A 21,658-nucleotide genomic window follows, 5' to 3' on the forward strand; every position below is an offset into this window, starting at 1 on the left:
GGGGTGGCCAGTCCTCTTCTGGCTGTGCCGGGTGGAGATTATAACAGAACATGGCCAAGATGTTCAAATGTTCATAAATGACCAGCATGGTCCAATAATAATAAGGCAGAACAGTTGAAACTGGAGCAGCAGCATCATGGCCAGGTGGACTGGGGACAGCAAGGAGTCGTCGGGTAGTCCTGAGGCATGGTCCTAGGCCTCAGGTCCTCCGAGAGAGAGAAAGAAAGAGAGAATTAGAGAGATCACACTTAAATTCACACAGGACACCGAATAGGACAGGAGAAGTACTCCAGATACAACAAACTGACCCTAGCCCCCCGACACAAACTACTGCAGCATAAATACTGGAGGCTGAGACAGGAGGGGTCAGGAGCCACTGTGGCCCCATCCGAGGACACCCCCGGACAGGGCCAAACAGGAAGGATATAACCCCACCCACTTTGCCAAAGCACAGCCCCCACACCACTAGAGGGATATCTTCAACCACCAACTTACCATCCTGAGACAAGGCTGAGTACAGCCCACAAAGATCTCCACCACGGCACAACCCAAGGGGGGGGGGGGCGCCAACCCAGACAGGATGATCACATCAGTGACTCAACCCACTCAGGTGACGTACCCCTCCCAGGGACGGTATGAGAGAGCCCCAGTAAAGCCAGTGACTCAGCCCCTGTAATAGGGTTAGAGGCAGAGAATCCCAGTGGAGAGAGGGGAACCGGCCAGGCAGAGACAGCAAGGGCGGTTCGTTGCTCCAGAGCCTTTCCGTTCACCTTCCCACTCCTGGGCTTGACTACACTCAATCATATGACCCACTGAAGAGATGAGTCTTCAGTAAAGACTTAAAGGTTGAGACCGAGTTTGCGTCTCTGACATGGGTAGGCAGACCGTTCCATAAAAATGAAGCTCTATAGGAGAAAGCCCTGCCTCCAGCTGTTTGCTTAGAAATTCTAGGGACAATTAGGAGGCCTGCGTCTTGTGACCGTAGCGTACGTGTAGGTATGTACGGCAGGACTAAATCAGAGAGATAGGTAGGAGCAAGCCCATGTAATGCTTTGTAGGTTAGCATTAAAACCTTGAAATCAGCCCTTGCTTTGACAGGAAGCCAGTGTAAGGAGGCTAGCACTGGAGTAATATGATCAAATTTTTGGGTTCTAGTCAGGATTCTAGCAGCCGTATTTAGCACTAACTGAAGTTTATTTAGTGCTTTATCCGGGTAGCCGGAAAGTAGAGCATTGCGGTAGTCTAACCTAGAAGTGACAAAAGCATGGATACATTTTTCTGCATCATTTTTGGACAGAACATTTTTGCAATGTTACGTAGATGGGGAAAAAAGCTGTCCTTGAAATGGTCTTGATATGTTCTTCAAAAGAGAGATCAGGGTCCAGAGTAACGCCGAGGTCCTTCAGTTTTATTTAAGATGACTGTACAACCATCAAGATTAATTGTCAGATTCAACAGAAGATCTTGTTGTTTCTTGGGACCTAGAACAAGCATCTCTGTTTTGTCCGAGTTTAAAAGTAGAAAGTTTGCAGCCATCCACTTCCTTATGTCTGAAACACATGCTTCTAGCGAGGGCAATTTTGGGGCTTCACCATGTTTCATTGAAATGTACAGCTGTGTGTCATCCGCATAGCAGTGAAAGTTAACATTATGTTTTCGAATGACATCCCAAAGAGGTAAAATATATAGTGAAAACAATAGTGGTCCTAAAACGGAACCTTGAGGAACACCGAAATTTACAGTTGATTTGTCAGAGGACAAACCATTCACAGAGACAAACTGATATCTTTCCGACAGATAAGATCTAAACCAGGCCAGAACTTGTCCGTGTAGACCAATTTGGGTTTCCAATCTCTCCAAAAGAATGTGGTGATCGATGGTATCAAAAGCAGCACTAAGGTCTAGGAGCACGAGGACAGATGCAGAGCCTCGGTCTGATGCCATTAAAAGGTAATTTCCCACCTTCACAAGTGCTGTCTCAATGCTATGATGGGGTCTAAAACCCGACTGAAGCATTTCGTATACATTGTTTGTCTTCAGGAAGGCAGTGAGTTGCTGCGCAACAGCCTTTTCTAAAATCTTTGAGAGGAATGGAAGATTCGATATAGGCCAATAGTTTATATATTTTCTGGGTCAAGGTTTGGCTTTTTCACGAGAGGCTTTATTACTGCCACTTTTAGTGAGTTTGGTACACATCCGGTGGCTAGAGAGCCGTTTATTATGTTCAACATAGGAAGGCCAAGCACAGGAAGCAGCTCTTTCAGTAGTTTAGTTGGAATAGGGTCCAGTATGCAGCTTGAAGGTTTAGAGGTCATGATTATTTTCATTATTGTGTCAAGAGATATAGTACTTCAACCGGCGCCGACAGAGATGGCCGCCTCGCTTCGCGTTCCTAGGAAACTATGCAGTTTTTTTACGTGTTATTTCTTACATTAGTACCCTAGGTCATCTTAGGTTTCATTACATACAGTCTTGAAGAACTACTGAATATAAGATCAGCGTCAACTCACCATCAGTACGACCAAGAATATGTTTTTCGCGATGCGGATCCTGTGTTCTGCCTTACAATCAGGATAACGGAGCGGATCCCATGCAGCGACCCAAAAAAACGACTCTGAAAAAGAGGGAAACGAGGCGGTCTTCTGGTCAGACTCCGGAGATGGGCACACCGTGCACCACTCCCTAGCATTCTTCTTGCCAATGTCCAGTCTCTTGACAACAAGGTTGATGAAATCCGAGCAAGGGTAGCATTCCAGAGGGACATCAGAGACTGTAATGTTCTTTGCTTCACGGAAACGTGGCTCACTGGAGAGACGCTATCGGAGGCGGTGCAGCCAACGGGTTTCTCCACGCATCGCGCAGACAGAAACAAACATCTTTCTGGTAAGAAGAGGGGCGGGGGCGTATGCCTTATGGCTAACGTGACATGGTGTGATGAAAGAAACATACAGGAACTCAAATCCTTCTGTTCACCTGATTTTAGAATTCCTCACAATCAAATGTAGACCGCATTATCTTCCAAGAGAATTCTCTTCGATTATAATCACAGCCGTATATATCCCCCCCCAAGCAGACCCATTGATGGCTCTGAATTAACTTTATTTGACTCTTTGCAAACTGGAAACCATTTATCCGGAGGCTGAATTCATTGTAGCTGGGGATTTTAACAAGGCTAATCTGAAAACAAGACTCTAAATTTTATCAGCATATTGATTGCGCAACCAGGGGTGGAAAGACCTTGGATCATTGTTACTCTAACTTCCGCGACGCATATAAGGCCCTGCCCCGCCCCCCTTTCGGAAAAGCTGACCACGACTCCATTTTGTTGATCCCTGCCTACAGACAGAAACTAAAACAAGAGGCTCCCATGCTGAGGTCTGTCCAACGCTGGTCCGACCAAGCTGACTCCACACTCCAAGACTGCTTCCATCACGTGGACTGGGACATGTTTCGTATTGCGTCAGACAACAACATTGACGAATACGCTGATTCGGTGTGCGAGTTCATTAGAACGTGCGTTGAAGATGTCATTCCCATAGCAACGATTAAAACATTCCCTAACCAGAAACCGTGGATTGATGGCAGCATTTGCGTGAAACAAATGCAGCTATTCCCTCCGCAATGCTATCAAACAAGCTAAGCGTCAGTACAGAGACAAAGTAGAATCTCAATTCAACGGCTCAGACACGAGGCATGTGGCAGGGTCTACAGTCAATCACGGACCAGGATGTCCTGCTCCCAGGCAGACTAAATAACTTTTTTGTCCGCTTTGAGGACAATACAGTGCCACTGACACGGCCTGCAACGAAAACATGCGGTCTCTCCTTCACTGCAGCCGAGGTGAGTAAGACATTTAAACGTGTTAACCCTCGCAAGGCTGCAGGCCCAGACGGCATCCCCAGCCGCACCCTCAGAGCATGCGCAGACCAGCTGGCCGGTGTGTTTACGGACATATTCAATCAATCCCTAAACCAGTCTGCTGTTCCCACATGCTTCAAGAGGGCCACCATTGTTCCTGTTCCCAAGAAAGCTAAGGTAACTGAGCTAAACGACTACCGCCCCGTAGCACTCACTTCCGTCATCATGAAGTGCTTTGAGAGACTAGTCAAGGACCATATCACCTCCACCCTACCTGACACCCTAGACCCACTCCAATTTGCTTACCGCCCAAATAGGTCCACAGACGATGCAATCTCAACCACACTGCACACTGCCCTAACCCATCTGGACAAGAGGAATACCTATGTGAGAATGCTGTTCATTGACTACAGCTCGGCATTCAACACCATAGTACCCTCCAAGCTCGTCATCAAGCTCGAGACCCTGGGTCTCGACCCCGCCCTGTGCAACTGGGTACTGGACTTCCTGACGGGCCGCCCCCAGGTGGTGAGGGTAGGCAACAACATCTCCTCCCCGCTGATCCTCAACACTGGGGCCCCACAAGGGTGCGTTCTGAGCCCTCTCCTGTACTCCCTGTTCACCCACGACTGCGTGGCCACGCACGCCTCCAACTCAATCATCAAGTTTGCGGACGACACAACAGTGGTAGGCTTGATTACCAACAACGACGAGACGGCCTACAGGGAGGAGGTGAGGGCCCTCGGAGTGTGGTGTCAGGAAAATAACCTCACACTCAACGTCAACAAAACTAAGGAGATGATTGTGGACTTCAGGAAACAGCAGAGGGAACACCCCCCTATCCACATCGATGGAACAGTAGTGGAGAGGGTAGCAAGTTTTAAGTTCCTCGGCATACACATCACAGACAAACTGAATTGGTCCACTCACACAGACAGCATTGTGAAGAAGGCGCAGCAGCGCCTCTTCAACCTCAGGAGGCTGAAGAAATTTGGCTTGTCACCAAAAGCACTCACAAACTTCTACAGATGCACAATCGAGAGCATCCTGGCGGGCTGTATCACCGCCTGGTACGGCAACTGCTCCGCCCTCAACCGTAAGGCTCTCCAGAGGGTAGTGAGGTCTGCACAACGCATCACCGGGGGCAAACTACCTGCCCTCCAGGACACCTACACCACCCGATGTCACAGGAAGGCCATAAAGATCATCAAGGACATCAACCACCCGAGCCACTGCCTGTTCACCCCGCTATCATCCAGAAGGCGAGGTCAGTACAGGTGCATCAAAGCTGGGACCGAGAGACTGAAAAACAGCTTCTATCTCAAGGCCATCAGACTGTTAAACAGCCACCACTAACATTGAGTGGCTGCTGCCAACACACTGACACTGACTCAACTCCAGCCACTTTAATAATGGGAATTGATGGGAAATTATGTAAATATATCACTAGCCACTTTAAACAATGCTACCTTATATAATGTTACTTACCCTACATTATTCATATACATTATCTCATATGCATACGTATATACTGTACTCTATATCATCGACTGTATCCTTATGTAATACATGTATCACTAGCCACTTTAACTATGCCACTTTGTTTACATACTCATCTCATATGTATATACTGTACTCGATACCATCTATTGTAACTTGCCTATGCTGCTCTGTACCATCACTCATTCATATATCCTTATGTACATATTCTTTATCCCCTTACACTGTGTACAAGACAGTAGTTTTGGAATTGTTAGTTACATTACTTGTTGGTTATTACTGCATTGTCGGAACTAGAAGCACAAGCATTTCGCTACACTCGCATTAACATCTGCTAACCATGTGTATGTGACAAATAAAATATGATTTGATTTACTAAAACACTTGAGTGTCTCTTGATCCTAGGTCCTGGCAGAGTTGTGCAGACTCAGGACAACTGAGCTTTGAAGGAATACGCAGATTTAAAGAGGAGTCTGTAATTTGCTTTCTAATAATCATGATCTTTTCCTCGAAGATCATGAATTTATCACTGCTAAAGTGATCTTCATTGTAAATGGTTTAACCTCTCTGATCTCCCAAACCCGGATCCGGTATCGTGACTACAGCCTCAAGCTCATTACCATAACGCAACGTTAACTATTCATGAAAATCGCAAATGAAATGAAATAAATATGCCATCTCGCAAGCTTAGCCTTTTGTAAACAACACTGTCATCTCAGATTTTCAAAATATGCTTCTCAACCATAGGAAAACAATCATTTGTGTAAAAGTAGCTAGCTAGCGTAGCATTTAGCGTTAGCATTAGCGTTAGCATCCAGCACGCAACATTTCAACAAAAACATAAAAGCCTTCAAATAAAATAATTTACCTTTGAAGAACTTCTGATGTTTTCAATGAGGATACTCTCAGTTAGATAGCAGATGCTCAGTTTTTCCAAAAAGATTCTTTGTGTATTAGAAATAGCTCCGTTTTATACATCACATTTGGCTACCAAAAAAACCCGAAAATTCAGTCCTCAAAACGCGAACTTTTTTCCAAATTAACTCCATAATATCGACTGAAAACATGGCAAACGTTGTTTAGAATCAATCATCAAGGTGTTTTTCACATATCTCTTCATTGATATATCGTTCTTGGACACATGGTTTCTCCCCTATATCAAATGGAAAAGTACAAGCAGCTGGCAATTGCGCACCGAATTCCACGCAGGACACCAGGCGGACACTTGGAAAATGTAGTCTCTTATGGTCAATCTTCCAATGATATGCCTACAAATACGTCACAATGCTGCTAAGACCTTGGGGGAACGACAGAAAGTGTAGGCTCATTCCTTGCGCAATCACAGCCATATAAGGAGACAATGGAAAACAGAGCTTCAGAAATTCTGCTAATTTCCTGGTTGATGCATCATCTTGGTTTCGCCTGTAGAATGAGTTCTGGGGCACTTACAGACAAAATCTTTGCAGATTCTGAAACTTCAGAGTGTTTTCTTTCCAAAACTGTCAAGAATATGCATAGTCGAGCATCTTTTCGTGACAAAATATCGCGCTTAAAACGGGAACGTTTTTTATCCAAAAATGAAATAGCGACCCTAGAGATCTAACAGGTTAAACACTGTTTCCCATGCTTGTTCAATGAACCGTGAACAATTAATGAACATGCACCTGTGGAACGGTCACTAAGACACTAACAGCTTACAGACAGTAGGTCGCACTTATGAAAACTTAGGACACTAAAGAGGCCTTTCTACTGACTCTGAAAAACCCCAAAATAAAGATGCCCAGGGTCCCTGCTCATCTTGGGCATGTTGCAGATGTGGCCAGGGCAATAAATTGCAATGTCTGTACTGTGAGACGCCTAAGACAGCGCTACAGGGAGGCAGGATGGACAGCTGATTGTCCTCGCAGTGGCAGACCACGTGTAACAACACATGCACAAGATCGGTACATCCGAACATCACACCTGTGGGACAGGTACAGGATGGCAACAACAACTGCCTAAGTTACACCAGGAACGCGCAATCCCTCCAGTGCTCAGACTGTCCGCAATCGGCTGAGGGAGGCTGGACTGAGAGCTTGTAGGCCTGTTGTAAGGCAGGTCCTCACCAGACTTCACAGGCAACAACGCCTCCTATGGGCACAAACCCACCGTCGCTGGACCAGACAGGACTGGCAAAAAGTGCTCGTTACTGTCTCACCAGGGGTGATGGTCGGATTTGCGTTTATCGTCGAAGGAATGAGCATTACACCGAGGCCTGTACTCTGGAGCGAGATCGATTTGGAGGTGGAGGCTCCGTCATGGTCTGGGGCGGTATGTCACAGCATCATCGGACTGAGCTTGTTGTCATTGCAGGCAATCTCAACGCTGTGCGTTACAGGGAAGACCTCCTCCCTTATGTGGTACCCTTCCTGCAGGCTCATCCTGACATGACCCTCCAGCATGACAAGGCCACCAGCCATACTGCTCGTTCTGTGTGTGATTTCCTGCAAGACAGGAATGTCAGTGTTCTGCCATGGCCAGCGACGAGCCCGGATCTCAATCCCATTGAGCACGTCTGGGACCTGTTGGATCGGAGGTTGAGGGCTAGGGCAATTCCCCCCAGTAATGTCGGGGAACTTGCAGGTGCCTTGATGGAAGAGTGGGGTAACATCTCAGAGCAAGTACTGGAAAATCTGGTGCAGTCAATGAGGAGGAGATTCACTGCAGTACTTAATGTAGCTGGTGGCCACACCAGATACTGACTGTTACTTTTGATTTTGACCTCCCCCCTTTGTTCAAGGGCACATTGTTCAATTTCTGTTAGTCACGTGTCTGTGGAACTTGTTTCAGTTGTTGAATCTTATGTTCATACAAATATTTACACGTGTTAAGTTTGCTGAAAATAAACGCAGTTGACAGAGGACATTTTTTTTTTGTTGCTGAGTTTAGTTTCCAACAGGCCAATATTCTACATAATTTCCACAGAAAACTTGGTAAATAACTACAATGGTCATAATCCATTGTGCTCTTGCTTGTCTGGTCTGTGTTTTGTTTTATGCCTGGTACATAAAAGAGACAGAAGAATGTGCGATCGAGAGGAATAGAACACAGTTGCTTCGCAAGGCATCTGTACCTGAAAATAAATTATCTATGTGATTGATAATTGGTATTCAGCAGTCCTAAACTTATGCCTTCTTGTCTTTGATGAGCTACTAAAATAGTTATTTTGTCAGACAGCATAGCCAGCAGCTCTATTGAGATGATTACTTGGAATGAGGCTTCAAATAAAACAAATGCAGTTTACGCATTCACATATATATATATATATATATATATATATATTATATTATTTATATATATATATAGATATATCTATATATCTATATATATATATATATATATATATATATATATATATATATAATACACACACACACACACACAGTGGGGCAAAAAAGTATTTAGTCAGCCACCAAATGTGCAAGTTCTCCCACTTAAAAAGATGAGAGGCCTGTAATTTTCATCATAGGTACACTTCAACTATGACAGACAAAATGAGGAAAAAAAATCCAGAAAATCACATTGTAGGATTTTTTATGAATTTATTTGCAAATTATGGTGGAAAATATGTATTTGGTCAATAACAAAAGTTTATCTCAATACTTTGTTATATACCCTTTGTTGGCAATGACAGAGGTCAAACGTTTTCTGTAAGTCTTCAAGGTTTTCACACACTATTGCTGATATTTTGGCCCATGGTCATTATGGCCAAACAGTTCTTTTTTTTTTTTTTCATCAGACCAAAGGCCATTTCTCCAAATGGTACCCATGTGGAGTTGCAAACTGTGCTTTTTTTATGGCGGTTTTGGAGCAGTGGCTTCTTCCTTGCTTAGTGGCCTTTCAGGTTATGTCGATATAGGACTCGTTTTACTGTGGAATAGATACTTTTGTAACTGTTTCCTCCAGCATCTTCACAAGGTCCTTTGCTGTTGTTCTGGGATTGATTTGTACTTTTCGCACCAAAGTACGTTCATCTCTAGAAGACCGAACGCATCTCCTACCTGATCTGTATGACGGCTGCATAATCCCATAGTGTTTATACTTGCATACTATTGTTTGTACAGATGAATGTGGTACCTTCAGGCGTTTGGAAATTGCTCCCAGACTTGTGGAGGTCAACAACAACAATTCTGAGGTCTTGGCTGATTTCTTTTGATTTTCCCATGTCAAGCAAAGAGGCACTGAGTTTGAAGGTGGCCTTGAAATACATCCACAGGTACACCTCCAATTGACACAAATTGTCAATTAGCTGATCAGAAGCTTCTAAAGCCATGACATAATTTTCTGGAATTCTCCAAGCTGTTTAAAGGTAGTCAAACTTTTGGTTACTGGCCCAACACTCTATCCACTGGGCTACCTGCCGCCCCAATCTGACTGTGTATTTTCTTTTCATTACTGTTTATATAATATTTTATCTCAATGAGACTTTAATATGAAGGTCAAAACATGTTTAAAAATATATATAATCCTCTCCCATCAAGGTTACTGGCCACCTGGAGAAGAAGTTTGCTGAACTGGAGAGTCCCAACAAGCTCAAGGTGTACACGGGCCACGGGGCCAAACCCTGGGTGTCCGACTTTAACCATCCCCATTACATGGCTGGTAGAAAGGCCATGAAGACCGGTGTGTGGACACACAGGCAAACTCTCTCACACACACACACACACACTGGTCTTACTTAAATATTTATAATAACATGTTGAGCAATAATGTCTGTCTTTCCCTCTTTTCCACAGTGTTCGGTGTGGAGCCTGACCTGACGCGGGAAGGCTGCAGCATCCCAGCCACCCTGACCTTCCAGGAAGCCATCGGCCGCAACGTCATGCTACTGCCCATGGGCTCGTCTGACGACGGAGCACACTCCCAGAACGAGAAATTCAACAGGTAGGCTACCACAAATGTATTTTATTCTATGTCTGGAATGTTTACCATGGGACAACGTGCAAGATTTGACACACATACACCACCCGCTGAGGTCCTGGACTTGACTCTGAGCCATAACTAACAATTAACTCAGTTAAATCAGGTGTGTCACTGCTGGGCTGCAACACAAACTTGCTCACCTGGTGATTCCCCCAGGAACTGTATTTAAGAACACTGCTCTATTGGCAACACATTTCTATAAACCTCAACAACGTATCCAAACTATAAGCAGTAGGTAGCCTAGCCATCCTGACCGGTTGTATCACTGCCTGGTACGGCAATTGCTCGGGCTCCGACCGCAAGGCACTTCAGAGGTACATCACTGGGGCAAAGCTGCCTGCCATCCAGGACCTCTACCCCAGGCGGTGTCAGAGGAAAGCCCTAAAAATTGCCAAAGACCCCAGCAACCCCAGTCATTGACTGTTTTCTCTACTACTGCATGGCAAGCGGTACCGGAGTGCCAAGAATAGGACAAAAAAGGCTTCTCAACAGTTTTTACCCCCAAGCCATAAGACTCCTGAACAGATAACCAAATGGTTACCCGGACTATTTGCATTGTCCCCACCACCCGCCAACCCCTCTTTTTACGCTACTGCTACTCTCTGTTCATCATATATGCATAGTCACTTTAACCATACCTACATGTACATACTACCTCAATAAGCCTGACTAACCGGTGTCTGCATATAGCCTTGCTACTGTTATTTTCAAATGTCTTTTTACTGTTTTATTTCTTTACTTACCTTCACACACATACACACACACACACACACTTTTTCCACACTATTGGTTAGAGCCTGTAAGTAAGCATTTTAAGGTCTACACCTGTTGTATTCGGTGTAAACTTTGATTTGATATATAGCATTGAGCCAGTAACCGAAAGGTTGCTAGTTCAAATCCCAGAGTCAACAAGGTAAAACATCTGCCGATGTGCCCTTGAGCAAGGCACTTAACCTACATTTCTCCTGGCCATGACCCTACTTTCTGAGGGTGCCTCAGGGGGAGTTGGAATATGCAAAAACACGTTTCCCATTAAAATACACACTTGTACATGTGTGAAATATAAGCACCCACCTAAATATTATTGTTGTTATTAGCATCTCCATGTAATCTACAGTGTTTTCCACTACCGTCGGCTATTCAGATGATTTACAGACTCATTTTCAGCCAGATACATTTTCCACTTAAATTAACTAGGCTACTTTTTAATTCGCTTAATCAAAAAAGTCTGCCGAGCCTTCTCCCTCTACAATGAAAGATATGTATCTTGTGATCTATTGATCAGACCGGTGCTTGTCAAAGTGAAGAATGACAGGGCAACACTGCTGGTTTGAGTCTGCTGTCTTGCATGGCTAAATTATATTACACAGCTTTTTAAAACATTTTCAATTTGGCTGGCTAGTCCATGTGGTTGTGGAAAGCACTGGATCTATTGTATGTCTTGTTGTTTAATTCAGTGATGTACACATCTATGTAAATGTATATGAATATATGTCTATGGTTTACTTTCAGGACAAACTACATCCAGGGCATCAAGATGCTCGGCGCATACTTCCACGAGGTCTCCCTGTTGGAGTAAATGAACTAGCCAGACCTGAGTGAGATGTGTCCTTCTACCTCCAGAACTGTGGACCGAACTGTTTAGTATTCTATCCAATGCAAGTTGCATAATGTTTTCCATGAACTGCTGCTGCTGTACAGCAAAATGGAGCCTTTAAGATATTCCTTAGTCATTTGTAATTTTGTCTTCCATCAAGAAGATAAGTAGAGGAAAATAATATAAAAGTATTGATTATTGTACTGTAGATGCGCCATTGTATAGCGTCATCTACTGAATGACAAGATCTAAACCAAACTCGAAGGAATCGTGAACAGTATACCCCATTACACTTCCATGTTGTGGTGTATTTATGAATGTGCTAACAGACAACAGTACACCTACAGAATACACACTCATTTCCTCCATTTGGGGGACTTGGAGATGATTTTATACCTGACTCTTTTCTATCTTAAGATGTTAGCTTGTTTGGGAAACACTCCAACTGTAATGGAAAAATCACACCATCTTCAACTCCTATTTTATTCCTGTTTTAAATATTATGGGTAATCATTTATGAAGCAGAACACTGCATGTCTTAAAACATGAGTAGAACCGAGAAATACACACATAGGACATAGCCATAGACATCTGCAGATATTGGATGCATTTGGAAGTGTTTGAAGTGATGACAATAACTCAATACTTTTGCATAGCGTTGAATATTACAGGATACAAAATCGCTTCTCGATTTATCCATTCAGGGTTCTCTTAACTGGAGCTTGACTTGACTTGTATGCATCTATTTTCTTTTTTTAACATGAGTCTGTCTTTTATCATGCTTCAATATCTTGAATTCCCACATCATGCCAAAGAAAACAGAATCAATACATTTCAAATGTGATTTTGCCTTTATTTTCTACGGTTTTACAAGTGTAATGTGACAACGACCCTTCCCACTTGGCACACTGGTTGAATCAACGTTGTTTTTTGAGTGTGAACCCATTACACCTTTTTGTTTGAATTTGCAGGTTTTGCGCACTAGCCAAGCTTCAGGGAGAGTGATTCTTTTTTTTAAAATCAACGTTTCCACGTCATATCAATGAAATGTCTGTCCAGTGGGCTGAAGCTCAATCCCAAACCGATCACTCCTCCTTTTGGCCCTTTATTTGACAGTCATCATGATGGGGTCAACAGGGGCCTAAGGACAGTGGAGGGATCAGTTAAGGATGGAACCTAGGAGTGACAATGGAGTTGATGTTCCTACCCAAGCTACAGGATGTGCCCTTGGTTGATTTTGTGTGTGCGTGCGTGCTGGGGTGGAAAAAGTACTCAATTATCATACTTGAGTAAAATTAAAGATATGTTAATAGCAAATGAACCAAGTAAAAGTGAGCCACCCAGTAAAATACGAGTGAAAGTCTAAAAGTATTTGGTTTTAATTATACTTAAGTATCAAAAGTTAAAGTATGAACCATTTCCAATTCCTTATATTATGCAAACATCAGTTTTTTTTTGTTGACGGATAGCCAGGGGTACACTCTAACACTCAGACATAATTTACAAAATAAGCATTTGTGTTTAGTGAGTCCTCCAGATCAGAGGCAGTCGGGATGAACAGGGATGTTCTCTTGATAAGTGTGTGAATTGGACCCTTTTCCTGCCCAAATGTAACAAGTATTTTTGGGTGTCACGGATGAATGGAATACAAAAGTACATTATTGTCTTTAACTTCTTATGGCTGCAGGGGCACTATTGGGTAGCTTGTATGAAAGGTGTCCAGAGTAAACGGCCTGCTCCTCAGTCTCAGTTGCTAATATATGCATATTATTAGTAGTATTTGATAGAAAACACTCTGAAGTTTCCAAAACTGTTTGAATGATGTCGGTGAGTATAACAGAACTCATATGGCAGGCAAAAACCTGAGAAGAAATCCAAACAGGAAGTGAGAAATCTGAGGTTGGTATATTTTCAACTCATTCCCTATTGAAATCCCATTGGGATATGAATGGAGATTCACGTCCTAGGGCTTCCACTAGATGTCAACCATCAATAGAAATTTGAATGAGGCTTCTACTGTGTTTTGGGACTGAATAAGAGGGAAATGAGTCAGACTACTGGCAGAGAACCATTTCCCGGTCATGCACATACCACATGATATCTTCCTGCGTTCCGTTCCTCCTCAAGACACAAAGGAATTCTCCGGTTGGAACTTTATTGAAGATTTTTGATAACATCCTAATGATTGATTCTGTACTTAGTTTGAAGTGTTTCTTTGACCTGTAATATAACTTTTTGAAATTTTTGTCCGAAGATATCAAACGCGCTAACAAAAGTATCTAATTGGACATAAATAATGGACATTATCGAACATTTCAAGCATCTATTGTGGACCTGGGATTCCTGGGAGTGCATTCTGATGAAGATAATCAAAGGTAAGGGAATATTTATCATGTCATTTCTGGTTTCTGTTGACTCCAACATGGCGGCTAATTTGACTATTGTTCTGAGCGCCGTCTCAGATTATTGCATGGTTTGCTTTTTTCCGTAAAGTTTTTTTGAAATCTGACACAGCGGTTGCTTTAAGGAGAGGTATTTCTATAATTCCATGTGTATAACTTGTATTATCATCTACATTTATGATGAGTATTTCTGTTGAATTGATGTGGCTATGCAAAATCACTGGATGTTTTTGGAACTAGTGAACGTCATGCGCCAATGTAAACTCAGATTTTTTTATATAAATATGAACTTTATCAAACAACACATGTATTGTGTAACATGAAGTCCTATGAGTGTCATCTGATGAAGATCATCAAAGGTTAGGGATTAATTTCATCTGCTTTTTGTGACTCCTATCTTTGGTTGGAAAAATGGCAATTTTTTTTCTTTCTCTGGCTTGATGGTTACCTAACATAATCGTTTGTGGTGCTTTCACTGAAAAGCATATTTGAAATTGGGCACTGTGTTGGGATTAACAACAAGATTACCTTTAAAACAGTATAAAATACATGTATGTTTGAGGAATTGTAATTATGAGATTTATGTTTTGAATTTGGCGCCCTTCACTTTCACTGGCTGGTATCATACCATCCCGTTAATGGGATTGCAGCCCAAAAATTAAGAATGTAGTAAAGTAAAGTTTGCAAAAATAATAACAGTAAAGTACAGATACCCCCAAAAACGACTTAAGTAGTACTTTTTCAAGTATTTTTTACTTAAGTACTTTACACCACTGTGTGTGTCTGACCAGTGGAATGACATGTAACCAGTGGGGTTGTCCTGTTGTAGACAGGTGGTCAGATGCATCCCACTGGGCATAGATGTCATTTTAAGGTCTTTTGTTTTGATTTGCATTTGGTTGAGAGTTGTCGAATAACGTGAAATCATTGGAATTAAGTTAAAAAGTTGGGTGAAGAAAAAAAAAAACTTAGGTTAATCCAATCAGTTATCCAAGTTGACGCAACATAACACACGTTTTTTTTGTGTGTTGTGACTCAACCAGTTTTTGCCCTGTAGGATCCTCCACACCCCAGAGGTGCAGAAACCATACTGCGAGAGGAGTTTGGTGCCTAATGACAACGACCCTGCTGTAAGGTTGGATCTGGGGATGGGCTAGCACTTGACAATATCAACATAAAACAGATCTTCCCAATGGAAAAACAACTGAAATGCTGAGGTACAGTCTGCATTTGTCCAATAACAACAGTTATTTACCAAACATTTTGCTAGCGTGTGCCCTAATGAGCATGACTCATATCTCTGCCAGTGAGTTTTTTTTTGCTTAAAATAGAAGTTGCCATTGAAAATCTAGGATCAGATTGACCAGTCCCAAATCCCATCCTTGACCACTAGGAGGTAGAGAAAAATCTGATCTTGGACCAGTGGTTTGGGGCAATTTCTACCAACTAGTGTTTTAGAAGGAGGAAAAATGAAGTACCTGTCATGATATTTGTATAACTAAGATAACCAAGGTCCTCACTTCCCCAAGGCGTCCTGCGTTTGTGGCATTGCCATAGACATTACTATTCAGATGTGTTCGCTTGCAACGGAGAAGCTGAACGTGCCCGGGAGCATGCGGTTAGCACTGGTTTTCTTAAAACGCTACTAACGGGAGAGAACATGAATGTTGTGCTAAATTAGTTGATTGCAATGTAAAACCCAGAAGACTTAACCACTGATTTAGCTGATCTCATGTTGATACTAGACCGCTGGAATTTTCTTTATCTAGGTTTATTCCCGCCCCCAATGAAATAACAACCTACCAGGAACATCCAAAACTGATGAATGTAAAATACTAGTAGATGTATGCAGCATAAGAATATGAGTAATAGGCCTATACTTCAGTCAAATTTAGTTACACATTTCAAATATGATGAGTGCAGGGATATCCCCCCATGCTTTCTAGGCCAGCTGTAATTAGATTTGGCTACACAAACATGAGTTTTCCATTAATAAAATGCAGCGCCTTCAGAAAGCATTCATACCCCCTTGACGTATTTCACATCTTGTTGTTACAGCATGATTTCAAAATTGATTAAATATATTATTTTCTTGCTCATCTACACACTTTCTTTAATTTTTTTTATTTTTTTTTATTTAACTTTTATTTAACTAGGCAAGTCAGTTAAAAACAAATTCTTATTTACAATGACGGCATAGAATACCCCTTAATCACAAAATGAAAACATGTTTTAGACATTTTTGCATATTTGTTGAAAATGTAATACAGAAATATGAAATTTACATAAGAGTCAATACATTAGAATCACATTTGGCAGCAATTACAGCTGTGAGTCTTTCTGGGTAAGTCTCTAAGGGCTTTGCGAACCTGTATTGTACAATATTGGCACATTTATTATTTTAAAATTCTTCAAGCACTGTCAAGTTAGTTGTTGATCATTGCTAGACAGCCATTTTCAAGTCCTGACAAATATTTTGAAGCTAATTTTAAGTCAAAACTAACTAGGCCACTCAGGACAATTCAATGTTGTCTTCGTAAGCATTTGTCCTGCTGAAAAGTGAATTTGTCCCCCAGTGTGTTGGAATGCAGACTGAACCAGGTTTTCCTCCAGGATTTAGCCTGTGCTTAGCTCTATTTTGATTATTTTTGTCCTAAACTCCCTAGTCCTTGCTGATGACAAGCATACCCATAAAATGATGCAGCCACCACCATGCTTGAAAATATGAAGAGTGGTACTCAGTGATGTGTTGTTGGATTTTCCTCAAACATAGCGCTTTGTTTTCAGGACATAAAGTTAATTTATTTGCCACATTTCTTGCAGTTTTACTTTAGTGCATAATGGCAAACAGGATGTATATTTTTGAATATTCTGTACAGGCTTTTTGTCACTCTGTCAGTTAGGTTAGTATTGTGCAGTAACTGCAATGTTGTTGATTCAACCTTAGGAGAAAACTATCACAGCCATTACACTCTGTGACTGTTTTAAACTCACCATTGGCCTCATGGTGAGAGGAAGGACGCCTGTATCTCTTTATTGATTGGGTGTATTGATACTGTACACCATCCAAAGTGTAGTTAATAACTTCACCATTCTCAAAGGGATATTCAATGTCTGCTTTTTTTCTATATTTACTCATCTACCAATAGGTGTTGTTCTTTGAGGCATTGGAAAACCTTCCTGGTCTTTGTGGATGAATCTGTGTTTGAAATTCACTGCTCAACTGAGGGAGTTTACATATAATTGTATGTGTGGGGTACAGAGGTGAGGTAGTAATTCAAAAACCATGTTAAACACGGTAAAAATGTCTAAAAACACAATTCCACTTTGATATTATGGTGTATTGTGTGTAGACCAGTGTCAATAGTCAGGCTGTAATACAACTGTGGAAAAAGTCAAGAGGCACATTTGGTTAATTATGTTTGTCCCCCATGGGACACTGTAGCATAATTCACATCCTCAAAATCCCCAGAATGAATCTAAGAATTTGTAATTCATTTGAACGTTTTGGCCTAGTATGTTTTACTTGCACAATTTTACATCTAACTAATATGTTTGGTGCAGTATTTGTCTACTGCACTAAACAGTCAGTCTCACTGTCTATGCTATTAGATAGGGTGAAGAACTGCGGTGATTGCGCTCTATGTTACCGGGCAAATGGACATCATCAAATCATAACCCAGCCTTAATTTACCCAATGTGGCGCACAGATGTTCCAAACTCCCTTTTAGACGAGACTGACTTCATGACCAAAATGATCCTATTTACACCTTGTAGTCAATTTTGACTCTAGAATAACTGTTTCTGACTTACATCGTTGCCACAGGCCATTAAATAAAAGGGATTAGTTGCTTTTTAAAGGAAGTAACTCTTTAAATCTACTGTTTGTCTGCTGAAAAAAAGGTTTACTTTAAACCGATAACCACCAGAGGGCGAGATTGTATTGGTTGCAATTGATGGTTTAATGAGAGATGACTTTGTGTTAGTACACTGGCCAACGCTGGTTGCAAATGACCCATGTAGGCTAATTATGGTACTATCGTGGATATGCATTTGGAAGATGTAGCAAAAACAGCCCAGCTACTCACCCTGTGGAATGATAACCTTGTTGCATTATGGGCACCAGAGGGTGACACACAACCATGTATTTTCCTTGAGTTTACCAGGGGTTGTGTTGTGGCCCAATCAGTAGCTTAACTATAAACTCCAGGAATATGTTTTGAGTAGGCCGCTGGTACGAGTTTTGAATTGGTATTGCTACACCAATTGGTGTTCAAAACAATTGGCCTACCAGTCTAGGCAATCTTGTCTAGGTCAGTGTTTCCCAACCAGGGGTACTAGGAACCCTGGGGGTTCTTGGCCTATCCACAGGGAGTACTTCAAAACTCATGAGACTATAGGCATACTGGTAAAATGCACTTGGGGGGGTACTTCAAGGGTACTCTGGGTAAAGCAAAATGTACTTGGTGGTACAGGAACCGAAAAAGGGAACCACTGATCTAGATCAATGCTATTTAATTTGTGGAATTTCTAACAATTTCAAATCAGTCATGCAGGATTGCCCAAAGTTGTCAGATTGCTTCCCTTAAATCAGCCAGCTGTTAGTGAAGGTTTCTATTTTATTCATAGTCCTGTGATGTAAGTTGCCTACATTTTATTTTAACATTGAACTAATCTGTAGCCAATATTTACAGTTAGTTGCCCCCCAATACCCATGAAAATGTTTACAATTCATGTGAGAACTCCTAAAATATGTTTAGAAACCCCACAGTACCATCATCACCCTCCTTTAATGACAATGGTCACCCGTTAACAAAGGCAGCCTGACCCATAGATGTGAAAAATGTGGTAATCTGTTTAGTCTGTTTTGTCAACACCAGGTTTGTTACAAAATGTAATTCTTACTTGATATGTTTAAAATATCCTTAGTTGATAAGAATTTAGATATTTGTATATATTTTTTAAGTAAAAGTGTTTTGTTATGAAGGTTAAAGAAAATAAATTAACTAGATTAATGCTTCCAAACTAATGGTCAGGGATTTAGGATTCCCTATGTAATGTCTACTCAAGACGTTCAACGTGTAATTGATGTGTCCATTACGTTAAGAATTCGCTGTAATTATAGTCAATAAGTCATGTAAATGGGTTAAAGCTCACTAAAAGCATACCAAATCCCCAAAAGAGAGTCTAATAATTCTAAATAATCAATGCAGAAAGCTGAGTACAGTTAATTTGTGTGTGTGTGTGTGTGTGTGTGTGTGTGTGTGTGTGTGTGTGTGTGTGTGTGTGTGTGCTTTCCATTAAATATATATTCAGTTGGATCTAAAACAAAATAGCTCTGCGCCAATTAGAGATGCTATTCAAGACACTTGGACAGGTTAAGTGTTCATACACCATTATTCTTCCTCTGATATAGGAAAGGTTACCTCTTAAGCCTCATTTGAGAGGGAGCATTGGCTAGCAGACTGTTGCCAAAATGCTTTTAAATTAAAAAATAAAAATAAATGCTAACTGAAATTTATCTGGTGAATTATTTACATGCATTTTTGGCTTGAGGGTTGACTATATTTTATGTACACATACTGTATGTCATAACGTGATTTGATTACTTTCCACATTAAACCACAATGCTTAGTTTTAGGCTAACTAACGTTTGCAATGTATGGGTCCTACTAGTATCCCCAAACAATCGATCACAAACAACCCCAAACACCCACAAACAACCCCAAACAGGTACCCCAAACACCCACAAACAACCCCAAACAGGTACCCAAAGCACCCACAAACAACCCCAAACAGGTACCCAAAGCACCCACAAACAACCCCAAACAGGTACCCCAAACACCCACAAACAACCCCAAACAGGTACCCCAAACACCCACAAACAACCCCAAACAGGTACCCCAAACACCCACAAACAACCCCAAACAGGTACCCAAACACCCACAAACAACCCCAAACAGGTACCCAAAGCACCCACAAACAACCCCAAACAGGTACCCAAAGCACCCACAAACAACCCCAAACAGGTACCCAAAGCACCCACAAACACCCCCAAACAGGTACCCAAAGCACCCACAAACACCCCCAAACAGGTACCCCAAGCACCCACAAACAACCCCAAACAGGTACCCCAAACACCCACAAACAACCCCAAACAGGTACCCCAAGCACCCACAAACAACCCCAAACAGGTACCCCAAACACCCACAAACAACCCCAAACAGGTACCCCAAGCACCCACAAACAACCCCAAACAGGTACCCCAAGCACCCACAAACAACCCCAAACAGGTACCCCAAACACCCACAAACAACCCCAAACAGGTACCCCAAACACCCACAAACAACCCCAAACAGGTACCCCAAACACCCACAAACAACCCCAAACAGGTACCCCAAACACCCACAAACAACCCCAAACAGGTACCCCAAACACCCACAAACAAGCCCAAACAGGTACCCCAAACACCCACAAACAACCCCAAACAGGTACCCCAAAGACACACAAAGAACCCCGAAACAGGTACCCCAAAAAAACACAACCAACCAAAAACAGCCACAAACTGGTATCACAAACGGGCACCCCTAAACAACCACAAACGGGCACCCCTAAACAACCACAAACAATGAGACGCATCCAGCTGCAGATTGTGTGCTAAGGCCACCTGGTCTGCCAAACTCAAAGCGCATGCGCTTGTGTCTCAGACTGTATTTTTATGTCACAGTTGGTATGTGCACATGCAGTGCTCTAATGCCCTGGACCAGAGCTATACTTTTGTTACTCCCTATGCCCTGGACCAGAGCTAGTATCTCTGGCCTAAACTAACTCTGGTCCAGGGCATAGCTAACTAGCTCTGGTTCCAGTTCTCTGCTGCCTGTGACTGGAACAAATTTCAAAAATCGCTGAAGTTGGAGACTTTTATCTCCCTCACCAACTTTAAACATCTGCTATCTGAGCAGCTAACCGATCGCTGCAGCTGTACATAGTCCATCGGTAAATAGCCCTACCTCATCCCCATACTGTTTTTATTTATTTACTTTTCTGCTCTTTTGCACACCAGTATCTCTACCTGCACATTACCATCTGATCATTTATCACTCCAGTGTTAATCTGCTAAATTGTAATTATTCGCCTACCTCCTCATGCCTTTTGCACACAATAAAAATAGACTTTTTTTTCCTACTGTGTTATTGACTTGTTTATTTTTTACTCCATGTGTAACTCTGTGTTGTTGTCTGTTCACACTGCTATGCTTTATCTTGGCCAGGTCGCAGTTGTAAATGAGAACTTGTTCTCAACTAGCCTACCTGGTTAAATAAAGGTGGGGGGTGTACCT

General features: G+C 42.1%; 1 protein-coding gene across 2 annotated transcripts in view; it reads left to right on the forward strand.

The window, feature by feature from the left end:
- Positions 1-12,749, forward strand: part of LOC110488252 (cytosolic non-specific dipeptidase) — a 32,889-nt gene extending 20,140 nt beyond the window's left edge. For both annotated transcript variants that reach the window (XM_021560401.3, XM_021560402.3), the window contains exons 10-12: positions 9,879-10,020; positions 10,134-10,281; positions 11,833-12,749. In XM_021560401.3, coding sequence (XP_021416076.2) covers positions 9,879-10,020; positions 10,134-10,281; positions 11,833-11,899 — 357 coding nt within the window. In that variant the 3' untranslated portion in view covers positions 11,900-12,749. The remainder of the gene's footprint in view (positions 1-9,878; positions 10,021-10,133; positions 10,282-11,832) is intronic.
- Positions 12,750-21,658: the final 8,909 nt, after the last annotated feature.

The sequence above is a fragment of the Oncorhynchus mykiss genome, chromosome 30 (genome assembly GCF_057628025.1).
Source record: "Oncorhynchus mykiss isolate SJ-2025 chromosome 30, ASM5762802v1, whole genome shotgun sequence".
In the NCBI taxonomy this organism is placed as follows: Eukaryota; Metazoa; Chordata; class Actinopteri; order Salmoniformes; family Salmonidae; genus Oncorhynchus; species Oncorhynchus mykiss.